We start from the raw sequence: 23,777 nt of genomic DNA on the forward strand, positions 1-23,777 counted from the left end.
AGGCTATGGAAAGAATGATGATGTAAGAAGAAAGATGAAGTGAACGTATGACAGCAAAGCTAAAAATAGATCTGTGGTAGATGTACACATTTGCACACATAAATTATAGCTTTCTGCTATAATGGTTGTGCTGACCTTTACTGGGTCTTTTTACCATACAGTACAATATATATACTTTACTGTATATAATGTAACTTTGTGTTATTGCATTAAGCTTTAAATCTTTTTCCTACTTTGTCACAGAAGAAAGACACTTACTTTATAATCTCAGACCAGTGTTTTATTGTGTTTTGTTTCTCACCCCATATAGCAAAAAGGTCAGTTTTATTACAAGTGACACAAACATATAACCACTTTAAGATTCAAATATTGTCTATAAAACAATATCACCTCATCAACTCACCAGTCAATACTTGTAAATGCTTAACTGGTGTCACAGAAAGAAAGAAAAACACAACCAAGTGCCCTATAAAACCTAACATCATTGTAATGATGAGGGGAGAAATGAGGACCCAAATGCAGAACATGCGTAGCAGTTAGCCAGGATGGAATGCAACTAAATAAATAGAGAAAGGAAAGAAGTTTAACGTAATGCAATTTATAGAATGTGATAACAAACACTGAGAAAAGTAAACCAAAACAAAAACTATATTGAAAGCTCACACAGTACAAACAAAGTCCAAAGAGTAATGGAGTAAAGAGTTGCTGCATAACACAAGTGGGCGTTCTACCTCTAACCTTAACCAACCATGTATGTCTAGCTGTTGAGGAACACCCACTCCTGCTCAACAGTGGAGCGAATTTTTATAAGGTTGGTCAAGCTGAGACAATCGGGGTGCCACAGAAACTGATATCTTGTTATATATATACATCCATCTTCCTCCATTTATCCAATTCAGGGCTGCAGGAGCCTATCCTAGCTGTCATGGGGCAAGAGGCTGGACAGATCACCAGTCTGTTGCAGGGCTAATACAGAGAGAAAACATAGGACAATTCACACTCTCATTAACACCTGCGGCCAATTTAGAATCAGCTATTACCACTAACGTCATATCTTTGGACTGTGCTAGCCACTGCGGCACTATACTGCCCTAGAAAGAAAAAATATATATCATAATAAACTTTTGTAATGTAGCCCTCAACTGATCAAAAAATAGTACAGTATAAGTCCTTGTTGAAAAGTATACCACAAGAATGCAATACACAAATAAATAAATTGTTTAAAAATGCAAAAATGAAAGCAAAATTTATGGCTAAATTCTTTGAAGAAACACTTTGTGTGTAGTCTCTCTGTCCTTGGGACAGACATAATGCTCATGCAAACAGTAAGGCTGTCAGAGGTTACTTTGATCCTTTTTCTGAATTGAAGCTTCATATTTTTAAGCTTGTAATGAGACATTTTAGATGCATGTGTTGTGAGCAAGCTGGGATAGGCTCTAGCCACCCTGCGTCCATTAATTGGATAGGCAGAAAAGAATGGGTGGACGGATGCGAATGGATGGATGAATGGATAATGTGAGCATAAGATGAGCACAAGACCCTCATTCATTCATGCACATGCTCTTTATCCTCAGCAGGGGGATAGATTTAATTGAAAGTGCAGCATGATAAGTTATAGTTGTCCTCTCTATACCATAAGACTTTTCAACTTTTTCAAAACAAATTCAAGTCAAGAGTGTTTCACTTTTTCTAACTGAAAATTCTCTCGCCACATATGCCTCCTGTAGTTTCCCACAACCTGTTATTATGGAGGACCCACAGAGTTCTCCTTTTCGTGCGTGTGAAATGACTGCAGGGGGCAAATAAAATATAACTTTCTCATAGTTTTGCCATCTGGAAGAAGATGAAATAACAGATTTTCAATCACTTACTTTTGATTTATTTTACATTTATTCTGTGTGCCCATAGAGCGGGTGACCTTGGGCCTCTGTATTTCATCCATGAGTGCTACCAAAGAGGGACAGCTTTTTTTAAAGAGAACCATAGTGATGTAAAGACATTTTATGATGTGCAGATTTTTAGTTTACGACTGGCTATAAAAAAATGAAGAAACTTTCTAAAAAGCTTTTTCTCAGCAAAAACCTAAGGCGGTTGTGAGGTAATTATCTGACTAAACCTTTCACAGCTTCTGTTAGTCACAAAATCTGGCAAGAGAAGGATGGAGCTGACAAATAAAACTAGGTCTGAGCATTGAGTGAAAATGATAGACAGCCTTTCTCTTGGCATCTTTATTTCCATTTTCTGCTTATTCCCTTAACCACTAAGCTCACTCAAAGACTCAAAATTCTCCGTGGCACTTTGGGGGAGGATATGGATAAAGAAATGCATGCCGTGAGCATTTCTTGCTGCAGGGAGAGACCTCTGAGTTCATCTCATTTCAGAATTTCTGAGCAGCCGCGAAATGACTGTCTGTTCTCTCCCTCGGCTCCTGCTGGAGCGTGCAGTGGACTTCCTCGGGGCCATGGGCTACCAGGCTCCTCTGTTCCACGCTGTTTACCACCTCACTGCTGTCAGAGGCACACAACTCTCATCCAGTGCCACTGATCAACACAGTCCACTGTATCTCTGCCAGAGGCACCGCACTACACACATTCCTTAACTCTCAAAAAAATACATCTGGGCTAGACAGATATTATAGTTAGGCCTTTAGAGGCTTACCTTCTGATCATCTGGAGTTTGACCAGTGGGGTACATACTGGCTCTAATTCCAAGTATCTGTTGACACTGCTTGCCTGAGGCTATATGACAGTAAGGCAGGGGTCGGCAACCCTGGGCACGCGTGCCACAGCTGGCACGTGAAGGGTTAACTGATGGCACGACCAAAAGCTGGACTGGCCATCGGGCATCTGCCCGGTGGGCCAATGGTGATTTTTCGTTTTTATGGGCCGATGATTTTTTTTTTTTTTTTGTAACGGTATAAACAACGAAAGGTGGTGGATTGACCAGATGATTGCTGATGTGTAAAAATAACTCAGTTGTTTGGTGGTGGCTATGGCGGAGCTGCCACAGAGGCCAGCAGGTGGATTAGGGAAAGGGAAGGCAGGGGGAGGAGAGACCCGAGACGGCCGCCGGTCCGAGTGTCAGGTGAACTGAACTTCAGGTAAGAAGTTATGACCTGCAGTTTGTCTGGCTCAGATATAAACCAAGTTTAGGTGGAGTTTATTTTCGTTGTGCTGACTTTTTACAGTCAGTTAGAATAACTCGTACTGCGTACTAGCTAGCATGACGGAGTTTCTATACAGCTGGGTGGGTGCTATGATGTTACTAGTGAATAGTGAACTTTATTTTATTCATAAGGTTTGTTAGTAGAGTTGCCAACCGTCCCGTAAAAAAACGGAATCGTCTCGTATCCAGAGAAAATATTATGCTTTTCGTATTGAGCTGAAAAGGAACAGTTTGTCCTGTACTTCAGCTAGGATGAAAAAAGACACAAAGCTGGAGTTATTCTGCACAGCTGCCTCTTCTTCTCTCATTCGCTCCCCTCCCTCTCCTGTTGCTACTTCAATCATGAAACTGATCAATGATCAGCTGATCGGCTTTTCTCTCTTGTTTGTTTATCGCCCACTTTGCGCCAGAAAGAGGAAACCAGCAGATGTCGCGCTAAACAACAGCAGCACGTTTAAGCTTGATCAGCTGTTGTTAGAATTTATTTAATATTAATTTCTAGTATCAGCTGATGTTTGCTGGAGCCACAGCTGTAAAGCTGCTGGTCATGATATCGTGATGTCTCTGCAATGTCTTCAGAACATTGCAGAGGCCTAATTGACAGTATTTGGCTCTACATGTCTGTGTGAGCAGATTTTCTCTCACATGAAGAGTGTCCTCAGGTAGCCGCCTGAATGCTGGACACTCGGAGACCTGTGTCTCTGAGTGGGAGACCAGAGATCACATTAACTTGTGTATCCCTGTATTAACAAACATGCCATATTGGCCCAGTTTATTTTTCTTATCATTGTTGTGAGGAGACTATAAATAGCATTTGCATTTTCCGTTGTACAGTTCATTTGCTGTTCTTCTTATGGATAAAAAGTGTCTTTTTTTGTTTCAAAATAGCTGATGACTATTCGCTGATAGTTGCCAACATCTGCGAACAAATATAATTCTATAAAGTTGTTCTATATAGTGTGTAACTGTTAATATAGAGCGTTATTAAATTTATTGCTATGCGGTCATATGGCACATTGAATTCTGAGGAAATTTTAGATGGCACTCATCATCAGAAACGTAGCCGACCCCTGCAGTAAGGTAATCCAAGTGCGTTCATGGTCAGACAGTCGCACTCACTCACTCACTGGCGCACATAAACAGGGATATAAACATGAACTCTGACACACAAAAACAGCAAAAAGCAGAACATGCATGCTGCCACACACACAAATACACACAGGCATTATAACCATGGACGATCTGATTTCCTCGTGTCAGCATTGTTCCCACATCATCATAATTAATGTTGTTCCAGGTTCAACATTGCAAGTGACCAATCACCTTCTTGTGACGTCATTCCTTTGCGACTGGGAACAATGCTGACACGAGGAAATCAGATCGTCCTTATAACCATATCTGTCTTATCTCTCTTCACCCCAACCGATTGAGAAAGTCATCAGACTCCCTGAACCCTGAATAGATCTTTCTATACTATTGTTTAAAATATCACAGTGTATTTGCATTATGTATATCTTTATTATTGCTACATAAATGCAATGAAATAGAATTGAATATAACTGAACTTTGTACATCTTTGTACACAGTCTAATTGTAGGATATTCCACTTTGAGCTACACAAATCTTCACACCAACTGTTACACAAAGAGCACATCTGATATTGTTGCAAACACCTCCTAATAACTGTCCAAGTCATGTTTAAATCCCCCCTACAAAAGGAAAGATCCTTGAGCTGTAAAATTGCTTCTGCAGTAGTTATATTACGAAATATGTTGCTTTTTTTTCTATTGTTGTTTTTATCTTTGCCTGAAATTCAGTTTTTTAGAGTCACTTGACGGCCCACATTTCTTATACTTAATCACAAACACTCAAGCAGAACAGTTGTATATCTCAGCTCTTTTCACCTGAATTTCTGTAACCCGGTATCATGGAAGGCCAAGTGCAGTTGTCTTTCTGCTTGAGCGAGAACATGAAAACAGTGACACTTGTATTGAAGAAGACAAAATAACAGACTGCCATCCTCCACTATTCTACCTTTCTAAAGTATAAATAAAACTTGTCAGAGTATTTCTTGGAACAGACAGCTGTTCCGTGTTCAGGAGACATCTTTGTTTTCTTAAATTTAAGCACCAATGCTTTATCTTTACTCTCAGAATAGCACTCTTCAGTGAAAAAAGTGCTTTCTGGACATTGATCTTGCAAAGTTTTCTCACGTCATTCGCTCATCAAACCAAGGGACCAATGACCTTATGCAGTGTTGAGATTAGTGAGATTAATGAAACGGATGAACCAGAACTGGTTTGTAAAAATGCTGCAACTTCAGTGGTGTGGAACTGGTTTAGCTTTCGTCCATCAGATACACAACAAAGCACTATTTTTGGTAGAGCATGCTAGCGAGCTGTCGTTATTACCATGTTTTTTGGAAAATGCGGCACACTTAAAATCAATCCTTTGATTTTTCTGAAAATCGACAGTGCCCCTCATAAACCTGTGTGCCTTATGTATGAATTCTGGTTGTGTTTACTGACCTCGAAGTGATTTTATGTCGTACACGGCGCTCGAAAATCTGTCAAATGTTTTAGTGCGACTTTTCTAAGCTACGAAGCCACACCGCTTGATGGATTGTCGGAGCAATACGGCTACCGTAGGCAGGAGCCTCATGGAGTGATACGTACTGTGCTTCAACATAATATTACTGTACTGTGTGTCTGTATAACCTCTTTTTAAGTTTTTGGATATTATACATGGTTGTGCTGAGGATATGTCGGCCAATTTCCACTGGAAATGCCTCTTGGTTAAACTGTCAGCAAGGAATTTGCATTTGCACTGTAAAATTTTTATATAACGTTAATGCACATAAAAAACAGCTGCTTGTTTAAGTGAAAATACATTGATGTTTGTTTTTTTGCACTAATAAAGTCGGGGAGTTGTAAAGTATTTTGTCTAGCATCAATTATATCGTCAGTTATATGGTTATCGCAAATTTTCAAATGTATAATATTTTTGGTCATATCACCCGTGCTCTATTCTGTACTATGACTGACCGATGACAAAGTATAACTTTATTTCTGTACTTAAGACATTACAATAAGAGTTGCAGTGATTTTATCTTTTTCTATTGCCTAATAATAGTTTCACAGTACAAAAGACTACTGAAGCTGTGGTTTGACTTTAATTGCTGACATCAATAAACACCTATCCCATCCCAGTCTTTAGTTCATAATAGTCACCTGGATGTTCTTATGATAATCTCTGCCCCAGTTATTCCTTTAAATGTATCATAAGTCATAGCACATGAAGCATATTTAACAATGTATTGCAACTGATCTTCATTTAACTGATATGTAAATGAAGTTTGTTTATTAAGCGCTTTTCATAGACAGCCAGTCACAAAGTGCTGTACACAAAAGGCTAAAATAAACAGAATGTTAGGTACCAATATAGACACTACCAAAGGTTAAATAAAACACAGTAAGATTTTTTTTTCGGTTTATTCTGTAATGTAAAGCTGTTAAAATTGTGTATATATATATATATATTAGGGCTGCCACAAACGATTATTTTGATAGTTGACTAGTCACCGATTATTTTTGCGATTAGTCGACTAATCAGATCATCATCCATTGGACGTACAGCTTATTGCACCAGCAGCATCTGGTCTTATATAACTATCATTAGCTTACAGCTTGAAGTGTTTGTGCTAACTAAAAATAAAGACAAGATGGTAGTTTATTAATTTTTAATGAAATTTGCAGATTGTTTCGGTGAAGTTTAATAAACTCCTTGCTTTCTAAAATATAACAGGACACCGGAGTATATTCTCCAGCGTCTCACACTTCTGATAATCAGCTGTCTGCTTGACAGTTTTAGCTGTGCAAAAACTATAACTTTAATCTCAGCCAAACCAATTTACTCAGGAACAAATAAAATACTGAAAAAAGCCAAACAATAACATTTAAGTTATCTAAGTGACTTATATATATGTTTAACCTGACTAGCAAAAGACGGCGGTGGGTTTGAAAACGATTTGCCGGGAGTCCGGTGTTCTCACGGCTCTAGTTAGCCTTGCCCCCGCCTAGCTAACGAGCTAGTGGGTAACAGACGTCTCCGAAAACGTCAGAGCGCTTTTGAAAATATGTGGTGTCTTGATAAACTGAGCAGATATTTGAGGTTTACACAGCTACATTCTCGCCTGAAAATATGTTAAACGTTTATTTTGTGACCCAGAAAGAATAATAAGAGTAAAGTTAAAACTAACTAGCTGCCGCCATTGTTGACAACTGAGCAGGGCCGCGCTATGAATTCTGGGACACAGCTTCTTCTTCTTCGGGGTTTAACGGCAGCTGGCATCCTTGGACATGCAGTGCTGCCATCTTCTGTTTCAGTCCGTTATTACACTCTTAAATCCTACTACTCATTCCTGCGTCCTTTGTGATCTTACAAAGCTTCAAACGATGCGTCAACTATTAAATTAGTCGTCGACGATTTTAATAGTCGACATAATCGTGACTAGTCGACTAATCGTGGCAGCCCTAATATATATATATATATATATATATATATATATATATATATATATATATATATATATATACATACACCTCCTAGTGTAAGTAAAGTAAGTAAATGTTGAACTTGTGCCCATCCCCTGTCCTAACCATAATTAATATTGTGGTTTACATTATTTGAGATCAGGGAGCCGCTGCAGTGCCTGATGTCCAAGGCCCATTGACTTTCTTACAGTATAACCCTGCTGGAAATGCCAGAACATTACTCACCCTGCTCGTTTTTGCCAACTCAATGCATTATTCTTACCCACTTAACTGCATCTGATTGTATATATTTGCAAAAAAGCACCCCGGTGTATAATATGCAGTATACCTCAAATGGATTCACTTGAATATGAATACCTGAGTACTGAGATTCGTTGTTATTTATGACATGGGACCCCCTCCATCCAGGCACAATGCCGCATCATCTGTCACTGTCACTGCTTTTATTTGACTCACTTTCAAAGTGTGGTTACTTCAGATAGGGAGAGAGCTGGTCACATTCATAAGTGCACCGAGGCAATCTGTGAGCCTAAATGACAACAGCAGAGCACACATAGTTAGAGTTGAAGCCTTCGATTACCCCTGTGGGTGCCCTCGTAAGAAGGCTAACTGCTGCTCTGCTCTGCTCAGCACATTTCCCGTTCCTTCAAGAGCTCTCGTCTCTCGCTCATCTCATCTAAACAACCGGCGGCTCCTCTGTGACTCCCAGTGCCGCCATTCTCCTCCTCTCTTTCTGACACTGTACAATGCACAACACTTGGCCAAAAAGAAAATGGACAGAATTGAAGTGTCATAAAAAGCCCATTTATGTCCCAAATGTGTCTTCAAGGCAGAGAGCTTTGAGGTTTTTCTTTTTTTTTTATTTCGGCACAACTGGCAAAGGGATGTTGATTGCTGTTTCTCAGTGCTTCCACCAGGGAGATGTGATGCCTTGCAAAATGACTGAAAAAAAAAGTTTTTTAAGCAGACAGAGAGATGTTTGGAAGCTAGTGAAATTTCTCCCCAGTCAGGCATAACTAATGCTCAAACAGGAACTTTAGCTTTTTTGTTTCCATTTTGTTAGGATTCCTGTGATGCTCAAATACATTATTCTCACGCAAGCAGAGAAGGAGGATGGGTTTTAAATGCCATTCTCTGTAGCAGTCACCTTTAGGATCTAATTGAGGCAGGTTGTGTTGCAACACATTCGTGGTTGAAGATATGGCAGCCTCATTTCCACGACTGCTTTGAGCATGTTATATGGAATTACATTTTTGTATTTGGGCAACCAGTGAGCAACCTCCAGTTGCTATGGAAGAATGTATTGTAACGGCTCAAGGGGAGGGGTCACTAACCCAAAGACTCATGGGACTGTTCATGCTGGTGTTCATGTGTCATAACAGCTATTCCAGTCATTTTGTGTTGCTTTCTCATTGTTATTGCTGTGAATCGCAGCTGTAATTGTGCCCTAATAGGCTGGCCAGTGCTAGATCCTAGGAGAACTGGTCACAGAAACCTCCTTGTGATTACTTTGGTTGTTAGCGTGTTGTCAGAGTTGCCTGTAGATTGCATGGATGACAGTGACTTGTCTGCAAAGTTGCTTGATAACTTACCACAGAGTGACAGGGAAACTTTACAAAAATGCAAATCAAAGTAGAAACGAAGACCACAAAGTCTGAAACCAACAAGTATCAAATGGCGCAAACTTTAGTTTGAAGGTTAATTATTTTCATTTACAGTTTGTATCGCTCTCCAAACAGTTTCACAACTTCTCAGTGAGTAGTTGATGAGTGTTTGAGGACAAGTTAGTGTCTTCCATGCAAACTACAGAAGGCTACAACCAAAGCAATCGCAAGGACGATTCTGGGCCAGGACCGCATAGCTCTTTGTGACCATATACAATTTTTGCCTAACAACCGTTGGTTATCATGAGGTTACTCATCAGTTTTGGGAATGGGTCTTAGCAAATGATTTCACAGAAGCTGCCAGCAACCTCCAGCAACCATTCTCAGCCAGTTGGGTAATACTCATATTCTCTAGTTGCGAGGTGGTTGCTAACTGGCCTCTAGTCTGTGCGAATATGCCTTGAGAGAAAATCTAAATATGTATTTTTAATATTTGAAAGAATATTTATTCCTTTATGATGGAGACTTGTTTAGAATTGCTGTTAGTTTACCTGTCTGTCTTTCTAAAAGTAAATATCTTTAAATCTGTTGACGTTCGATCTCATGTGTATGTTGTGTGTTTGAAAGGTGAGTTGAGAAAGACAGTTTTTTTCAGACTCAGATTTTATCGACATAAATAACCAAAGGCCATTTTGGAACTAAAAAGTCTATATGATTTGTCAGAAGCAAAAACAACTCAAGTCGCGAACAAACACAGGGCACAGACTTATCGCTGCTATCTGTAGGGTATGAAGCCATGCCCTATCCATCTCAGTCGGGTCACAATACTTCATTTTCCCTCATTTTTCTGAAAGGGGAAAATATGATTCCACCTATCGATTGCTGCGTAAATGTGTTGCCTAGTGATGAAAGATGAGGTGTGCTTTGCTTTTATGTGATCCAATTAACCTCCAGCTAGGAGAGGGCTTTCTGCTGTGCCCTGCTTCTCCTGCAGTGTCGGAGTGCATGTGATGGGCACTTGGAGTGATTAGTGTTCCTGTGTGTTTGGATTTTGTTGACATATCATCCATGTCATTTCTCTAACCAGGGGATTATATTGCTATGGAGCTTAGCTTTATATCTAGTAGCCAGCAGTGAATGGAAGATGGCAAACTTTTTTTCTTTGTGGCTGTAAAAAAATAGGCATTTGTAAATTAGGTGATTGTTTTGAGCAATAAACAAATAAATTATGGGGTGATGATGCATTTATGTAGCTTTTTGAGCGGTTGGGTGTTGTAATAGCATAACACTCGTTTATAACAACTGAAATACCTTTCTCCAGTAACTTAGTGTTACTTAAGTGGTGTGCTGCTTAGTGGTTTTGGACACATTCAGCCTATTTCTCCCCTTTATGTGTTCATAAGGCTTTATCAGAAGCTGTCTTTGATAAGGTTTAAACTTCTTGACTTTGCCAGTGGCATTTTCTCTATCTGAGGAGCAGCTGACATTTATATCCAGCCCTCCATGAGCTCGAAAATACCTTTTTTTTAAGATTTCATTGTTCTGTGGCTGAGAATAAGAAAGTTACCTCTCATGCTGACCGACAGTAGGTCCATTGATAGTGACTTCGAGGTCCCTTAAGCAGTTTCTCTACAGTGCACATAGAGCAAATGTTTAACCAAAGGAAATGCCATGTAAAGATCACGTCCTAATGTTTTACCTTGTGGACTTATGAAAATTTGGGATTTCAAAAGCTTTTTAAATGTCAGTATTAGAAGAGGAAAAACAAGATGTGCCATCTTCTTCAAAACACCATAATCAGTAAAGTAAAAATGTGGGCACCACCTGATGCAAAAGTGAGCAACACCATTAGCAACCATCAAAATAACATATTGTTGGTTTTTTATTTGTTTTTGGGGTTTTTTTTAAAGACTGTTTTTTGTTTCTCAGAAATTTTGAATAGGTGCTCAGATTTTCTTTTTGCATTTCTTGTAGAGTTCTCTGAAAAGCTCGACTGTGGTTTGTTTGACAGATTTGTTTAAAAGTGGACTTTGAAGATATATTTTTAACACTAAACATAATTACACCTAAATCATTTATTTATACATTTTTGTATAATTATTTTGATAGTCGACTAGTCAGATCATGCATCAATTCGACGTAAAACGTACAGTTTATTGCACCAGCATGCATCTGCTCTTATATAACTATCATTAGCTTACAGCTTTAAGTGTTTCAGGTATGTGCTAACTAAAAATAAAAACAAGATGATAGTTTATTGAATTTAAATTAAATTTGCAAATTGTTTCGGTGGAGTTTAATAAACTCAGCCGTCTGCTCCTTGCTATCTAAAATATAACAGGACACCGGAGTATATTCTCGAGTGTCTCACACTTCTGATAATCAATTGTCTACTTGATGTTTATTCAGTCGTGTAAAGACTATAACTTTAATCTCAGCCAAACCAATTTACTGAGGAACAAATAAAATACTGAAAAAAGCCAAACAATATAATTTTTAAGTTATCTAAGTGACTTATATATATTTAACCTGAGTCGCGAAAGACGGCGGTGGGTTTGAAAACGATTTGCCGGGAGTCCGGTGTTCTCACCGGCTCTAGTGAGCCTTGAACCCCGGCTAGCTATCGAGCTAGTGGGTAACAGACGTCTCCAAAAACTTCGGAGCGCTTTTGAAAATATGCGGTGTCTTGATAAACTGAGCAGATATTTGAGGTTTACACAGCTACATTCTCACCTGAAAATATGTTAAACGTTTATTTTGTGACCCAGAAAGAATAATAAGAGTACTATTAAAACTAACTAGCTGCCGCCATTGTTGACAACTGAGCAGGGCTGCGCTATGAATTCTGGGACACGGTTTCTTCTTCTTCGGGGTTTAACGGCAGCTGGCATCCTTGTACATGCAGTGCTGCCATCTTCTGTTTCAGTCCGTTATTGCACTCTTAAATCCTGCTACTTATTCCTGCGTCTTTTGGGATCTTACAAAGCTTCAAACGATGCGTCGACTATTAAATTAGTCGTCGACGATTTTGATAGTCGACGTAACCGTGACTAGTCGACTAATCGTGGCAGCCCTATTTGCAACAATGCTCAGTGAGTAGTTGAAATGCAGTTATTTCCAATACAAATCTATACAGTGAAGACCGACATTAAAGGCGTAGCCCAATTGTCTAAATGCATCATCTGTTTTTCTTAGACTATTCATTGAAAAAATAAGAATGGAAAAACAAATGAGCATTTTTGCATTGTTAGTCCTTACCTTTCCTTTCACTATATTAAAATAATACAATAAGGTTGGATTTGGTCTGAAAGCTTGAAAGTCAAGGCTGGGGTGACTCATATCTCCGCCATTAATATAAAAGGAAAAGATATTATGGCATTATAGGCATTTGGATTGATATTTTCTGTTGAAGTCTTTTCCAAGTAAGAAGACAGCTGACGAGATTTGCATGGTCTAGTTTCTTGGCAAATGTTTGCAAAATATCCTGTGAAATCAGTCTAACCTTAAAACAGTTTGGTTTGAATTGTCTCTCCTGGGCTTTCCTATTTGTCATCCTCAGAACTGAAAGTTAATGTGTGGAACCCATGGTAACGGCTGAAAATCGCCTCTTACATCTGGTAGATTTTGGAAGTGCGTCTTAATGGCAATCACAAGTCTCTTCAGAGTCTCAGGAGAGGCTCCTGTGTCTCCTATAGTTTACACCCTCTGAAATCTTCAGTCACTTTTCTGGTCAGGTTGCCAAGGAGGTCATCTTGTGCACCCCAGACTCATCAGACAAGACGAGCTCTTCACGCTTTTATAGGCAACTAGACCTCTTAAGGTGCCTCAGTAATTGAACAAGGTTGTCAGTGAAAAATTGAAGCTATTTATTTTCCCTGCTCTCTTAACAATAATGCTTACACCTTAAAACAAGCTGGCTAAAATATACCGTTGAGCCTTTGGGGTTGACTTGCAGCTCTGCATTTATATAATACAGTCAGAATTTTCTATTGTCTATTGTTTATGGCAATAAATGAACACGTGTTGTTTTAGTGTCTTTTTGTAACTACTGCCACTACTCCATTGATCTGTTATTTAGAAAAATGCATTGCCGGTGCTTTGTCACACAGTGACAACACAAAGTCTATGCAGCTCAGCAGGAACTTTATTCCATTTTACAATCCTTTATATACAGTCACAGGTCAGTGCCTTTCCAACTATGGTGTTGCTTGTCCAGCGATCATCACTTTCATCAAAGTGATGGCAGATTTCCAGCGTCTTTGGCCCTCATGATTATTTGCTAACCCACAAGGTTAAGAAAATAATGCTATAATGCTGTCTTTACAGGCAGCAGCGAAAACATCATTAAAAGCTTTACAATATTACAAGACAGTATCAGTAGGGGTACATGGGCAAGTAGTAGTAATATTTTTTCTGTATTTTTGGTATGATGACATGCAACCTTAAATACCGTCTTTTTAAATCACTCATTACCTGCCTCATTCTGACCTCATTCTGACCTCCTGTTTACTGGCTATCATCTTGACCTCCCTCTCCTTCTTCAGGACAACATCACATAATTATAAATCTCGGCATCACCTATACCGTCCTGATTAATATTAAACCTGCCCTACAGCTGCAGAAAATGCAGGCAGCATTATTACTTGTAAATAGTTCAATGAAGTATTCATACATTTGAAGTAATACAATTACTGAGACGCAAGGATTTTAATACACTTCAATTATCCTCAGGCAAGGCCTAATTTTAGCCAGTGTAAACAATAGCTTTTGTCTCTTAATAAAATGTTATTCAGGAACTCTGAATGTACAATAGTGTAGAGTACTAACTAGTTAATTACCACCAGTAGTTAATTTAAATGCTTCACTTTAAGAGTGGCTGAAATCACATTACAAGAGTCTCCCAGGCTTAAGCACCTCTGAGCCCCCGAGTTGAATAATGCTGGGCAGACACTGTGCGATTTTTTCAGTCGCGCGATTCAGCTCCTGCTCAAACTGTACGATTGACTCGCAGGGGTTAGAAGTTCATAGGACACGATGCAGGGTCTCACACTATACGGCTCGATGCTCTGATGCGACCTGAGTGCTCACACTGTGCGTCCATAAAATGAAGGTTATAACAGAAATTCTGTCGCTCGCTCTCCCTCTCTGTCTTTCACTCACACACACACACCACCACCATCAACTTTGCTAAATTGCTAATGAAAAACATTGATCAGGCAGCTGTGATTGAGCAGCAATGTAAATCCAACTATTTTCACAGTTGTTGTGGTCGTGATAATTTTGTGAGGCCACATGGAAAAGGCTCGGATGAGCTTTCCAAAGTTCTACAAGTTGTGCCTCCATCGCTTGTGTCCAGATCACACGCTGCACTGCCGTGCTGCGCCGTCTTTTTCACTGACATTTGTGTTTGCGCGTGCGCAGTGTGAGAAACTGCAGTGACACCCTCACGACCAAGCAATTGATGATCGGGAGCTGGTCGTGAGGTGTTAATCGCTTCTCGTTACCCCACGTATACTACACGATGCACGACGCACGATGAAGGCCAAAATCGGGCCGATCGCCAAAACGGTCGCATGACTCAAAAATCGGCTCAAAATGGGTCAAAAATTGCACAGTGTAAGCCCAGCATAAGCAGTTTAAAAAAGGAAATATTTGTTCATCAAGTGGAAGAGAAGACATTCTTGACTTAAGGATTGCACTTGAGATAAAAATTAATTGATCATCATTCAGCTGAATACAGTTCATCCCAAGACATGTGGTGGGGTGTAGTTTTAGCCAGCTGGAGAGGGAAAGGTGGGGCACAGTGATTCAGGGACTAGTGCCAGGTGGAGCAATTTGCACGCCTGCTGTGAACGTTCTAATCCACTTCCCTTCTTATTCGGTAGTGCACTCGGACCTGAGAGACACACACACATGCTGAAAAGCCACAGCTCCGGTTGCCTGCCACTTACAAGAAAGCAGAGGTTGGAGTTGTAGAGAGTGCACCCACGGTAACTCATAATTTTGAGTTATTCTGTGTGTACCTTGAAAAATAAACATGTGTGTCTTAAAAAAATACTTTAAAAGTCTGTCTGTAGACGTTGACATAGTGGTGTGACAACACAAATGTCTGAATGACACTTAATGAAAGTGTTTGCTGAGACATTTCAGGTATAGTGGCTAAACTGTTAGTGAGCTTCCTAAAGATTTAATGCAGTTGTTATACAAACATCCCACATAGCAAGCAGGTCTGGCCCGGATCTGGCATCAACCTGGCACTTCTGACTGACTGGTGTCATGGCAGGGTGTATGTCAACCAGATGTGGGCCAGGTCTGGCAATGATGGCACTGTTTATGTTCCTATTTTCCTATTTTAGTTAGAAGACCCAAATAGTTGGATAGAGCACTTTCAGTAATCCCAGACAGTAGAGGAGCGGTATAAAAGAATCAGTCCATTCACTGTCTGAATAGAGTTTTGTCATGTTACTTTTGCACTATTATCTTCCGGCACATGTTGTTATTACATGGCTTGATTAAGGTACACATTAGGCTGACATCTGGGGCCAGAGCTGAAACTGTTCTGGGCCAGCACAGGACCACATAGTGTGTCTGCAACTGGCCTTGTGCTGGCCCATGTGTGGGCCTCATCTGGCAAACCAGATCTGGGCCACCAAAGGGCCATCATTCTTTGCGGTATGTGGGCCATGTGTGGGCCATTGTGTGAGAGTATGTAAATGAATCACACAAATATGATTTACAAAGGTTGCACCACTGTTTACTCCAAGTTGTCCTGAATGTAATGCCTGGAAAAAAATCATGTATTATGTGCCCAGTGTAGCTGAGATATCTGCCAATAGGAAAATTCATTTATTTAGAATGAGAAGGGTAGAGTTTATCAGAAAGAGCATATAATTGGTGCGAGTTGATGGCTCAGAGCTGTCCGTGCACTGTGAAAGCTTTGGCCATGTCCTGTAACTCTTCACTGACTCCTCCACCCTGCATGTTTAAAGATGAATCCTACATGCTTCTTGTCTTCAGTAAAACTAGCATTTTGATAAAACAGAGCCTAACTTAACTGGACTGAGCCGAGCGTCAGAGAGAAGAGGAGAATCCCATTACGAAATGCATAGAAGGTTGCTTCTTTTTTTATAGGCAGCCGGGTTTCTTTACAGAGATGAGGTTTGCAGTGTGCCAGGAATTTAGTCACATTTATACACAGAGAAAGCTCCTCAATGAAAAAACATCTTTTCCCTGGTATCAGGTCTGTTGTCAGATTAAAATATTGGTCAGAATGCAGCAATTAATGAGACTGAAGCAGACTTGAAGTGTTAGATCAGTGTGTGAATGTTACAATATATTTTATTGACTTTAATAAATGACTGCAGCCTCAGACCGCTGCAAAAAAATTAAAGAGGGGTGCGCTTGGCGCGGTAACAGTAACTTCATTAACACTGGGCTGGTTCTATATCTGATGCTAAATAATGTTTGTCACATGTCCGCAGTTATACACTCATTTCAGCTTTATATGGTGTAACAGACTGCAGTTTTCACAAGCAGTCTTTTTACCAGAAGACTCTACTTTTGTACCAGATTCTTCTTCAATTGTCTCTTATTGATATTTTCTTAGCAGATATAGTGCAGCCTCATCTCATCCCATCATCATGGACCATTTAATTTCACTGTCCCTTTAAGAATGCTGCTCTTTATTGAAATGAGCTGTCTACGTGTTTGTTTATAAATTAGAGCAGCGTCAGGAGATCACCTACAGGACTTTCTGTTCCCATGGGCACAGTTATATGATTGGAGACCTTAGATTTTACATGCCAGTTTTGTCAGTGACCACTAATTGTTTTCATTTCTGTGAAACATTAGTCTGGGAGAGTAGCATCAGCAGGTTGGGAGGCATTAAACCTTTGTAGGTGCTTCTAAAGGAGGTGAGAACAATGTTGTGCTAGATTTACAAAAAACAAAATTGTAATCAGAGTATCATAATAAAGGCATGCGGCCCATCCTGTAATGTTCTTGCTGTAATTTTTTACTTTTCTTAACACAAACAGTGCACCACCACCACCCTCTTGCCCTGCCCCATTCCAATCTTTGTTGCTGTTCGGGTTTTCCTCTTACCTCAGTCTCCATTTATAAATCTCATTAAAAAAAATGCTGTTTGATTAGTGACTTACTGAAGTTGGCCAGCCTAATATGTTTGATCAGGGAGTGGTTGCAAGATGCACACATGGTGGAGGATAAAGATAGGATGAGAGGAGGAGGAGTAGGAGGGAGGCTGAAGGGAGATGAAGGGCTTATATTTCTTGGGTGAAGTTCTACTTAGGTCGCCAGGGATAAAAACAGGTGATTATAAGAAACGGTTTGATTTGGAGCCACACATGTCTGTCTTGGGGACACAAATGCGTCAATACCATGTTGGGGTTTATTTTAGAAGTTGCTTGCTGCATGGTGTGAAATGATATGGGAAAAAACATTTTAATCTCCATTCCCATTGCTGCCATAGGCCTTTTGCCTCATACTGCATGTATATAACATCAAGTCAGTAAATCCCAAGTTTCACATCTGTCTAATGATGAGGTCTGGTTCAGCTGTTTGTTTGATATGTGATCAGATTCCTCAGGCCACATCCTGAGGGATTGGCAGTGCCCAAAATTACTCCTGTAGAGTTTACAGCCAGGATTTAGCACATGGAGTTAAGCTATCTACACAAATCATTCCCTTTTTCATTTGCAGAAACAGTCCTACAGACATGATTTACAAGTACAGTGCTGCTTACATGAAATCCAAGGGCAACTCAAGGCTACAAATCACACTGACTTTGCCTCTCTGTTTACGATGTCCTCTTGGTGTCATAGAAAGGGACATATTCTAAATCTCAAGTTACAAATTACAGCATTTTTTTTCCTGTTGTATTTAGTTTCATCTGTGTCATAGTAAGTGGAAACTAGGACAGTGTGTCACATCCCCCAGAGAAAAGGATAGACAGGAAAATCCTTTCACTCGGCTGTAAGCGTGATCCAGCACCGACTAAGGGCCGGCTCGCCCCTTGACCACGGTCTCAGTTTTGTCACTCGCAAACACAGTTTTTTGAGTAAAAGCTATGCAGCAGCAGTCACTGACTGTACGCTGTCTCGGCACACAGAGGGTGACTAATTTTAAGGTGTGATTAGCTTGAAGGTGTGCCACATGAATACAAACATGAAAGCGACTGCTTAGAAAACTAATTCATATTTATGATTCATTCTTATTCTTTTTCATTTATCAGAGGCAGACATTTTACTATTAATGCATATGATTATAAAGAAGAAAGACGCCTGTAATTAGCTTCAGCTGTGTGGGTGTTTGTTATTTAGGCAGCAAACACAATTTTATTTAGCTGGGGTCGTGGCACAAGCAATATTTAGAACAATACTTAATTATTTCAGAATAAAATGGAAGCCGTGTGCTTGATTGCTGATTTTTTATTTTTTTGCCACTGACTTTTCAGTACAAATCCTGACCTGCATTTCAATAATGCCACAACAGACCAAACTGTTGTGATTCCCGGTCCGATGGTGTAAGTTCCCAGGGGGTTAGGCTAGATGGAACTGGTAGTTAACTAACCAACAGCCAAAGGCAACAGATAAATAAATTATACAGATACATAACAGTGAAAGTCCTTGACATATTGTAGAAACATTTTTAACTTTTCTCACAACATAATGCATGACTTTGAAACAGATTAGTAGATATAGAGGTAGAAATGAGGGGATAGAGGGCCTCCTGGTTTATCAATAACCCTTAAACAGGCTCATAATTTTTTTGCTGTGTTATTTGAAACAACCTATGCAAGGTTAAATACAAATGTGAAAGCTCGATTTTTCCCTGCCGCCCAATTTAAAGGTGTAAATGTTAACACTTATTTGGCAGCTAGAGGATGCCTACCTTTAGATTTTATCTACAGCTCATTAAAGTAGCTTGCACAGCCTAGAAATTGGTAGTTTTTTAATGGGGCAGCTCTTGCATAAACAGTTGCTTAACTATAAGTTTTAAATAGGTAATCTGAAGGTATATGCTAAATTGTAGCTCAGGTGTAATGTGAAAGAAGTTAAAGACCGGGAATATTATAAATCATTCACTTATGGATTTGTTTAAAAACGAACAATAGACATTTCACTGTAGGGGAAAAAAAGGATGGATGAATACAGCAGTCCACGTGAGAGTTGGGTGACTGTCAGGAAAGATGTTAGACACAGTGCTGCTTATGAGGTTAACACCTGTGACACCTGCAGTGTCCACCTGCAGTACTGCATAGTATGCGGCTAAGTTGGAAAAACAGAGCTGTGTAGTTGCAGCTTTCACTTCTCCAGACTCAAGATACACTGCTGCTGGTGCGAGAGGAGAGAAGCAACAGGGAACGATTCACAGTGGGGTACATTAGCTGAACAAATTCAGGTAAATTGTGTTTATTCACAACACTTGCCTGGTTTACCTTTATCTTTAAGGCTTATTTAAAATAAGAATTTCATTTTGCAGTGTAAAATGCTGTGTTTATTTTTACTGTGCATATGACAATAACATTTCTTCAAGGAAGAATAATCCCCCTACCCCCAAACTCCCTCCCTCATCATTTCATGTAAGGTTTTGGGAAGCTAGTTTAACCCTTTACTGCACTGTTTCTGAAGTGTTGCTCTTCTGTCTGGTGCTGTTCGTCTGGCAAGCTTGTCATTGCTTTTTGGGCCATGGATTGTCACAAATCACCACCATGCCACATCTCCCACAGCATGCAGGGTCCAGGACAGAAAATCAATGGACTCTCATGGGCAACTCCATCAGTGCACTGATGGTGAAGAGAAGAGGGTGGGGGTCAGGTCTGCAGAATGAGGAGAGGGAGAGATGGAAGCAGGTTTTATGGTGTTATTTTTGTGCCACTATTCTGAGCGCAAGTAAAAAAAAAATTGAGCGCACGTAAAATAATGAATTTTGTTCACTCAAATTCAGCTTTTCTTCGCTCAAAATAAATTTCTCCTCAAAATGCAACACTTGCACCTGCAAACTTTTTTTTACATGCGCTCAATTTTTTTTTAGGTGAGCTCAGAATAGTGGCACAAAAATAACGCCATAGGTTTTAGGGGCATGTGAGGCCCGATTTAAGAGCATGTTTAGCCAAACGAGAATAAAGAGTAATACTGAAAGAGATGAACGCCTTTGCATCTTTTGAAATCGAAAGGGTTTTGTCACCAAAACCAAGCACATACTGAGCACAAACATATGACAGAGCCATGCTTTTCCAAAGATGTGAAATATTCTGTAGATATATACAAAGTAGGGTTCATCCAAAAACCATATGTCACATAAGCTGACAAAGGCAAACAGCTGTTTTCTTCTTTGGTTAACCCAGCTGTTCTCCAACGTTTCTCCAATACTATCCATTATCACAAAGTTGTTCACTCTTTGTTTTTTATCTATGGCACATCTACGTACCAAATATTCAAATATTTTCAGTTTGGAAGACTTCAACTTTCCATATCTGATATATGTGAAATATGAAAATGAAAATGTTGGAATAACATACAGGAGTGCCGGAAACAAGAAGATGACAATGTATGAAAGTTAAAATAACAGGACGGAGAAATTAAAGGAGAGTGGGGGTGGGGTGGGAGATTGAGTTAGCGCACCATAATGAAAAGGATTGAAAGCAGGAGGGAACATGGGCAAGCCTGATAAGCAAGTGACTGAGAAAGACGTAAGTGTTTTGGATTGTGTCGAGCAAATTCTTCCAAATAAGAGCAGTGGCTCATGAAAGTGATATCATATGGAAATGTCTCCAACACACCATTTAACATTCACTGCTGGAACTGACTGTAGATATGATTGCCTCAGGTTGCAGGCAATGCATGCAAATGTTATGTAAAATATGAAGTGTTGGCTTCCCTTTTCTGAATTATTTCATCCAAATTTTCTCATTAAGGTTTTAGATTTCACACCTCAATTTGATTTTACTGATACAATTTGCAAAATGAAGCTTACTTTCACAGCTACTAGATCCCTGGTAGAGATTTTTTCCAGTCTGTGAAATAAAGGCTAACAGGTTATTGTCATTTTATGTTTTTGTTTCAGTCGTGGACACCAAGGTGATCCTGGAGGGTTTGCAGAGGCTTGGCCCCACACCAATATATCTACCTGTCAGCTACCGGATCCTCAATGCAGAGTCAGCGTTCTTTTTACAGGAGGCAAACCAGGACTTAATGAGGAACTCCAGCCTCCAGGCTCGCACTGAGTCCTTTTTCATCCACCAGGCCCGGCAGATGCCCTTTGTCAATGCTAGCTATGGACCACTGTCTGTCCAGCAGCCTGTCCCCCTGGAGCTGCTACAGACTTCGCCAGGGCCCTTTAGCACACCCTCTTTCACTTCATCCTCAGCAACATCAGTGTCGGCATCGCCTCTCTTTACATTCAACTGGAAGGTGCACACTTACATTATCAGCGAGAGGATTCACCCTAGCTGGCCGAAAGTTCAAGTGCTGTTCTATATTGCAGGCAGGGACTGGGATGATTACAGCACCATCCACAAGCTACCCTGTATCAGGATGTTTGCCTTTCATGAGACTCAAGAGGTGCGTGGAACATGCAAGCTAAAAGGCGATCTGGGGATATGTGTTGCCGAGCTGGAGCCCCTGGCCAGCTGGTTCAGCCCACCTACTGTCAGGCCTGGTAGGCAGAAGGTCTCCGAGGAAGCTCAAGGCACTCCGGTGGAGCTCTACTATATGGTTCAAACCACAGATAACGGAGACTGCACTTCAGAGGATTCAAGAAAGGGCAGCTCTGTCCTCACAGACCAGCCGAGGCCGTTAGGGTACTTTGCAGGGCATACCCCTATGCAGCGCATTGGAAGTGTCAGACTGTTTCAGCCACTGTTGGAGCTGAAACTAGACAATAACTTTGTGGTGATGGCACCCTCCAAACCCATTCGGCAGCGAGAAACAGTCTCAACTTTTCTGGCTCTATCTGCTCTTTCTTCAGTACAAATTTTCACCCTCAGGTGAGTCAACCTCCTCCAGGGAGAACGCAGTTTACTTTGGAGCTGTACTAATGTTTTCTCATTCTCCATTCTCCAATTCAAACAGAAATTGTTTGAAATGCACACAGTTGAAAAGAAGGGTTTCATTTGAATTTTATAAAAAGAACAAATGATATATAAAACCCTTTGAGAACACTAAACATCCAACCCTTCGATAATATACAACATTTACAATTTATCCATGTTTGAAATTGTGCTTAAGCTTATAAAACTTTTCTTAAGAAGTTTTTGGTCATTGTCACACTGTAAAAAGCATCAGACAGGGTAGAACTAATCTTGCAAAATAACAAAATATTATTGTTTCTAAAACAGTGTACTGTCTGAGTAGTTATATTACGCAGATAAATGTGCGCTCTTGTTCATGAAACCATATTCTACAGGGAGAAAAGGTGAAGCGTAATTATCATATTTCCTTTGGCCAGAAACTATGGTCTGGAAAAGCTCTTTTCCCCATAAAGATGACGACCTGCGCTTTACGCTTGATGACAAGTTTTGAGACCTCAGTACATATCAGTAAAAAAATGTAAAAAGTTAAACATAAATAAGTAAATGAAATTAATAACTTTTTTATGTAACACTTTTTGAAACAGAGTTACAAAGCACTTCACAGTTTGAATAAAAGCTACATATTGAAGATAGTGTACGCCAGGGCTTGGCAACCCTGGTCACGTATGCCATGATTAACTGATGGCACGACCACAGCTGGACTGGCCATCGATGGTGATTTTTCTTTTTTATGGGCCGATGATTTTTTTTTTTTTTTGTAAAGGCATAAACAATGAAAGGTGGTGGATTGGCCAGATGTGTAAATTTAAGTCAGTTGTTTGGTGGTGGCTATGGCGAAGCTTCCACAGAGGCCAGCAGGTGGATGAGAGAAAGGGGAGGCAGGAGGAGGAGACGGCCGCCGGACCGAGTGTCAGGTGAACTGAACTTCAGGTAAGAAGATATGGCCTGCAGTCTATCTGGCTCAGGTATAAACCAAGTTCAGGTGTAGTGTATTTTCGTTGTGCTGACTTTTTACAGTCAATTAGAATAACTCGTACTGCGTACTAGCTAGCATGAGAGAGTTTCTATATTATTCTGCACCTTTACGCTGCACAGCTGCCTCTTCTTCTCTCATTCTCTCTCCTCCCTTTCCTGTTGCTACTTCATCAATCAATCAAGCAATCAATCAATCAATCAATCACGTGCAGGTTGTCCTGCAGTAAAATAGGACCCCCCCCGACCTTACACACACAACACAGACATCACATGGGGATACAGGTCGGAGATCGGTAGCGTTACAGAAAAAAAACACTGAAATATACACTACAATGGGAAAGTACAAGAGATAAAAAAGAGACCTCTACTCATGCTGGGCTCCTGGGAGGACAGCATGAGAACGGGAAACAGAAAAACTCCTCTGCACAA

General features: G+C 40.1%; 1 protein-coding gene across 1 annotated transcript in view; it reads left to right on the forward strand.

Moving 5' to 3' along the window:
* LOC113025860 (transmembrane protein 132C) overlaps positions 1-23,777 on the forward strand; it is a 180,073-nt gene that overhangs the window by 36,498 nt on the left and 119,798 nt on the right. Inside the window, exon 3 of the mRNA XM_026174062.2 lies at positions 21,407-22,328. Coding sequence (XP_026029847.2) covers positions 21,407-22,328 — 922 coding nt within the window. The remainder of the gene's footprint in view (positions 1-21,406; positions 22,329-23,777) is intronic.

The sequence above is a fragment of the Astatotilapia calliptera genome, chromosome 7 (assembly GCF_964374335.1).
Source record: "Astatotilapia calliptera chromosome 7, fAstCal68.1, whole genome shotgun sequence".
Classification (NCBI taxonomy): domain Eukaryota; kingdom Metazoa; phylum Chordata; class Actinopteri; order Cichliformes; family Cichlidae; genus Astatotilapia; species Astatotilapia calliptera.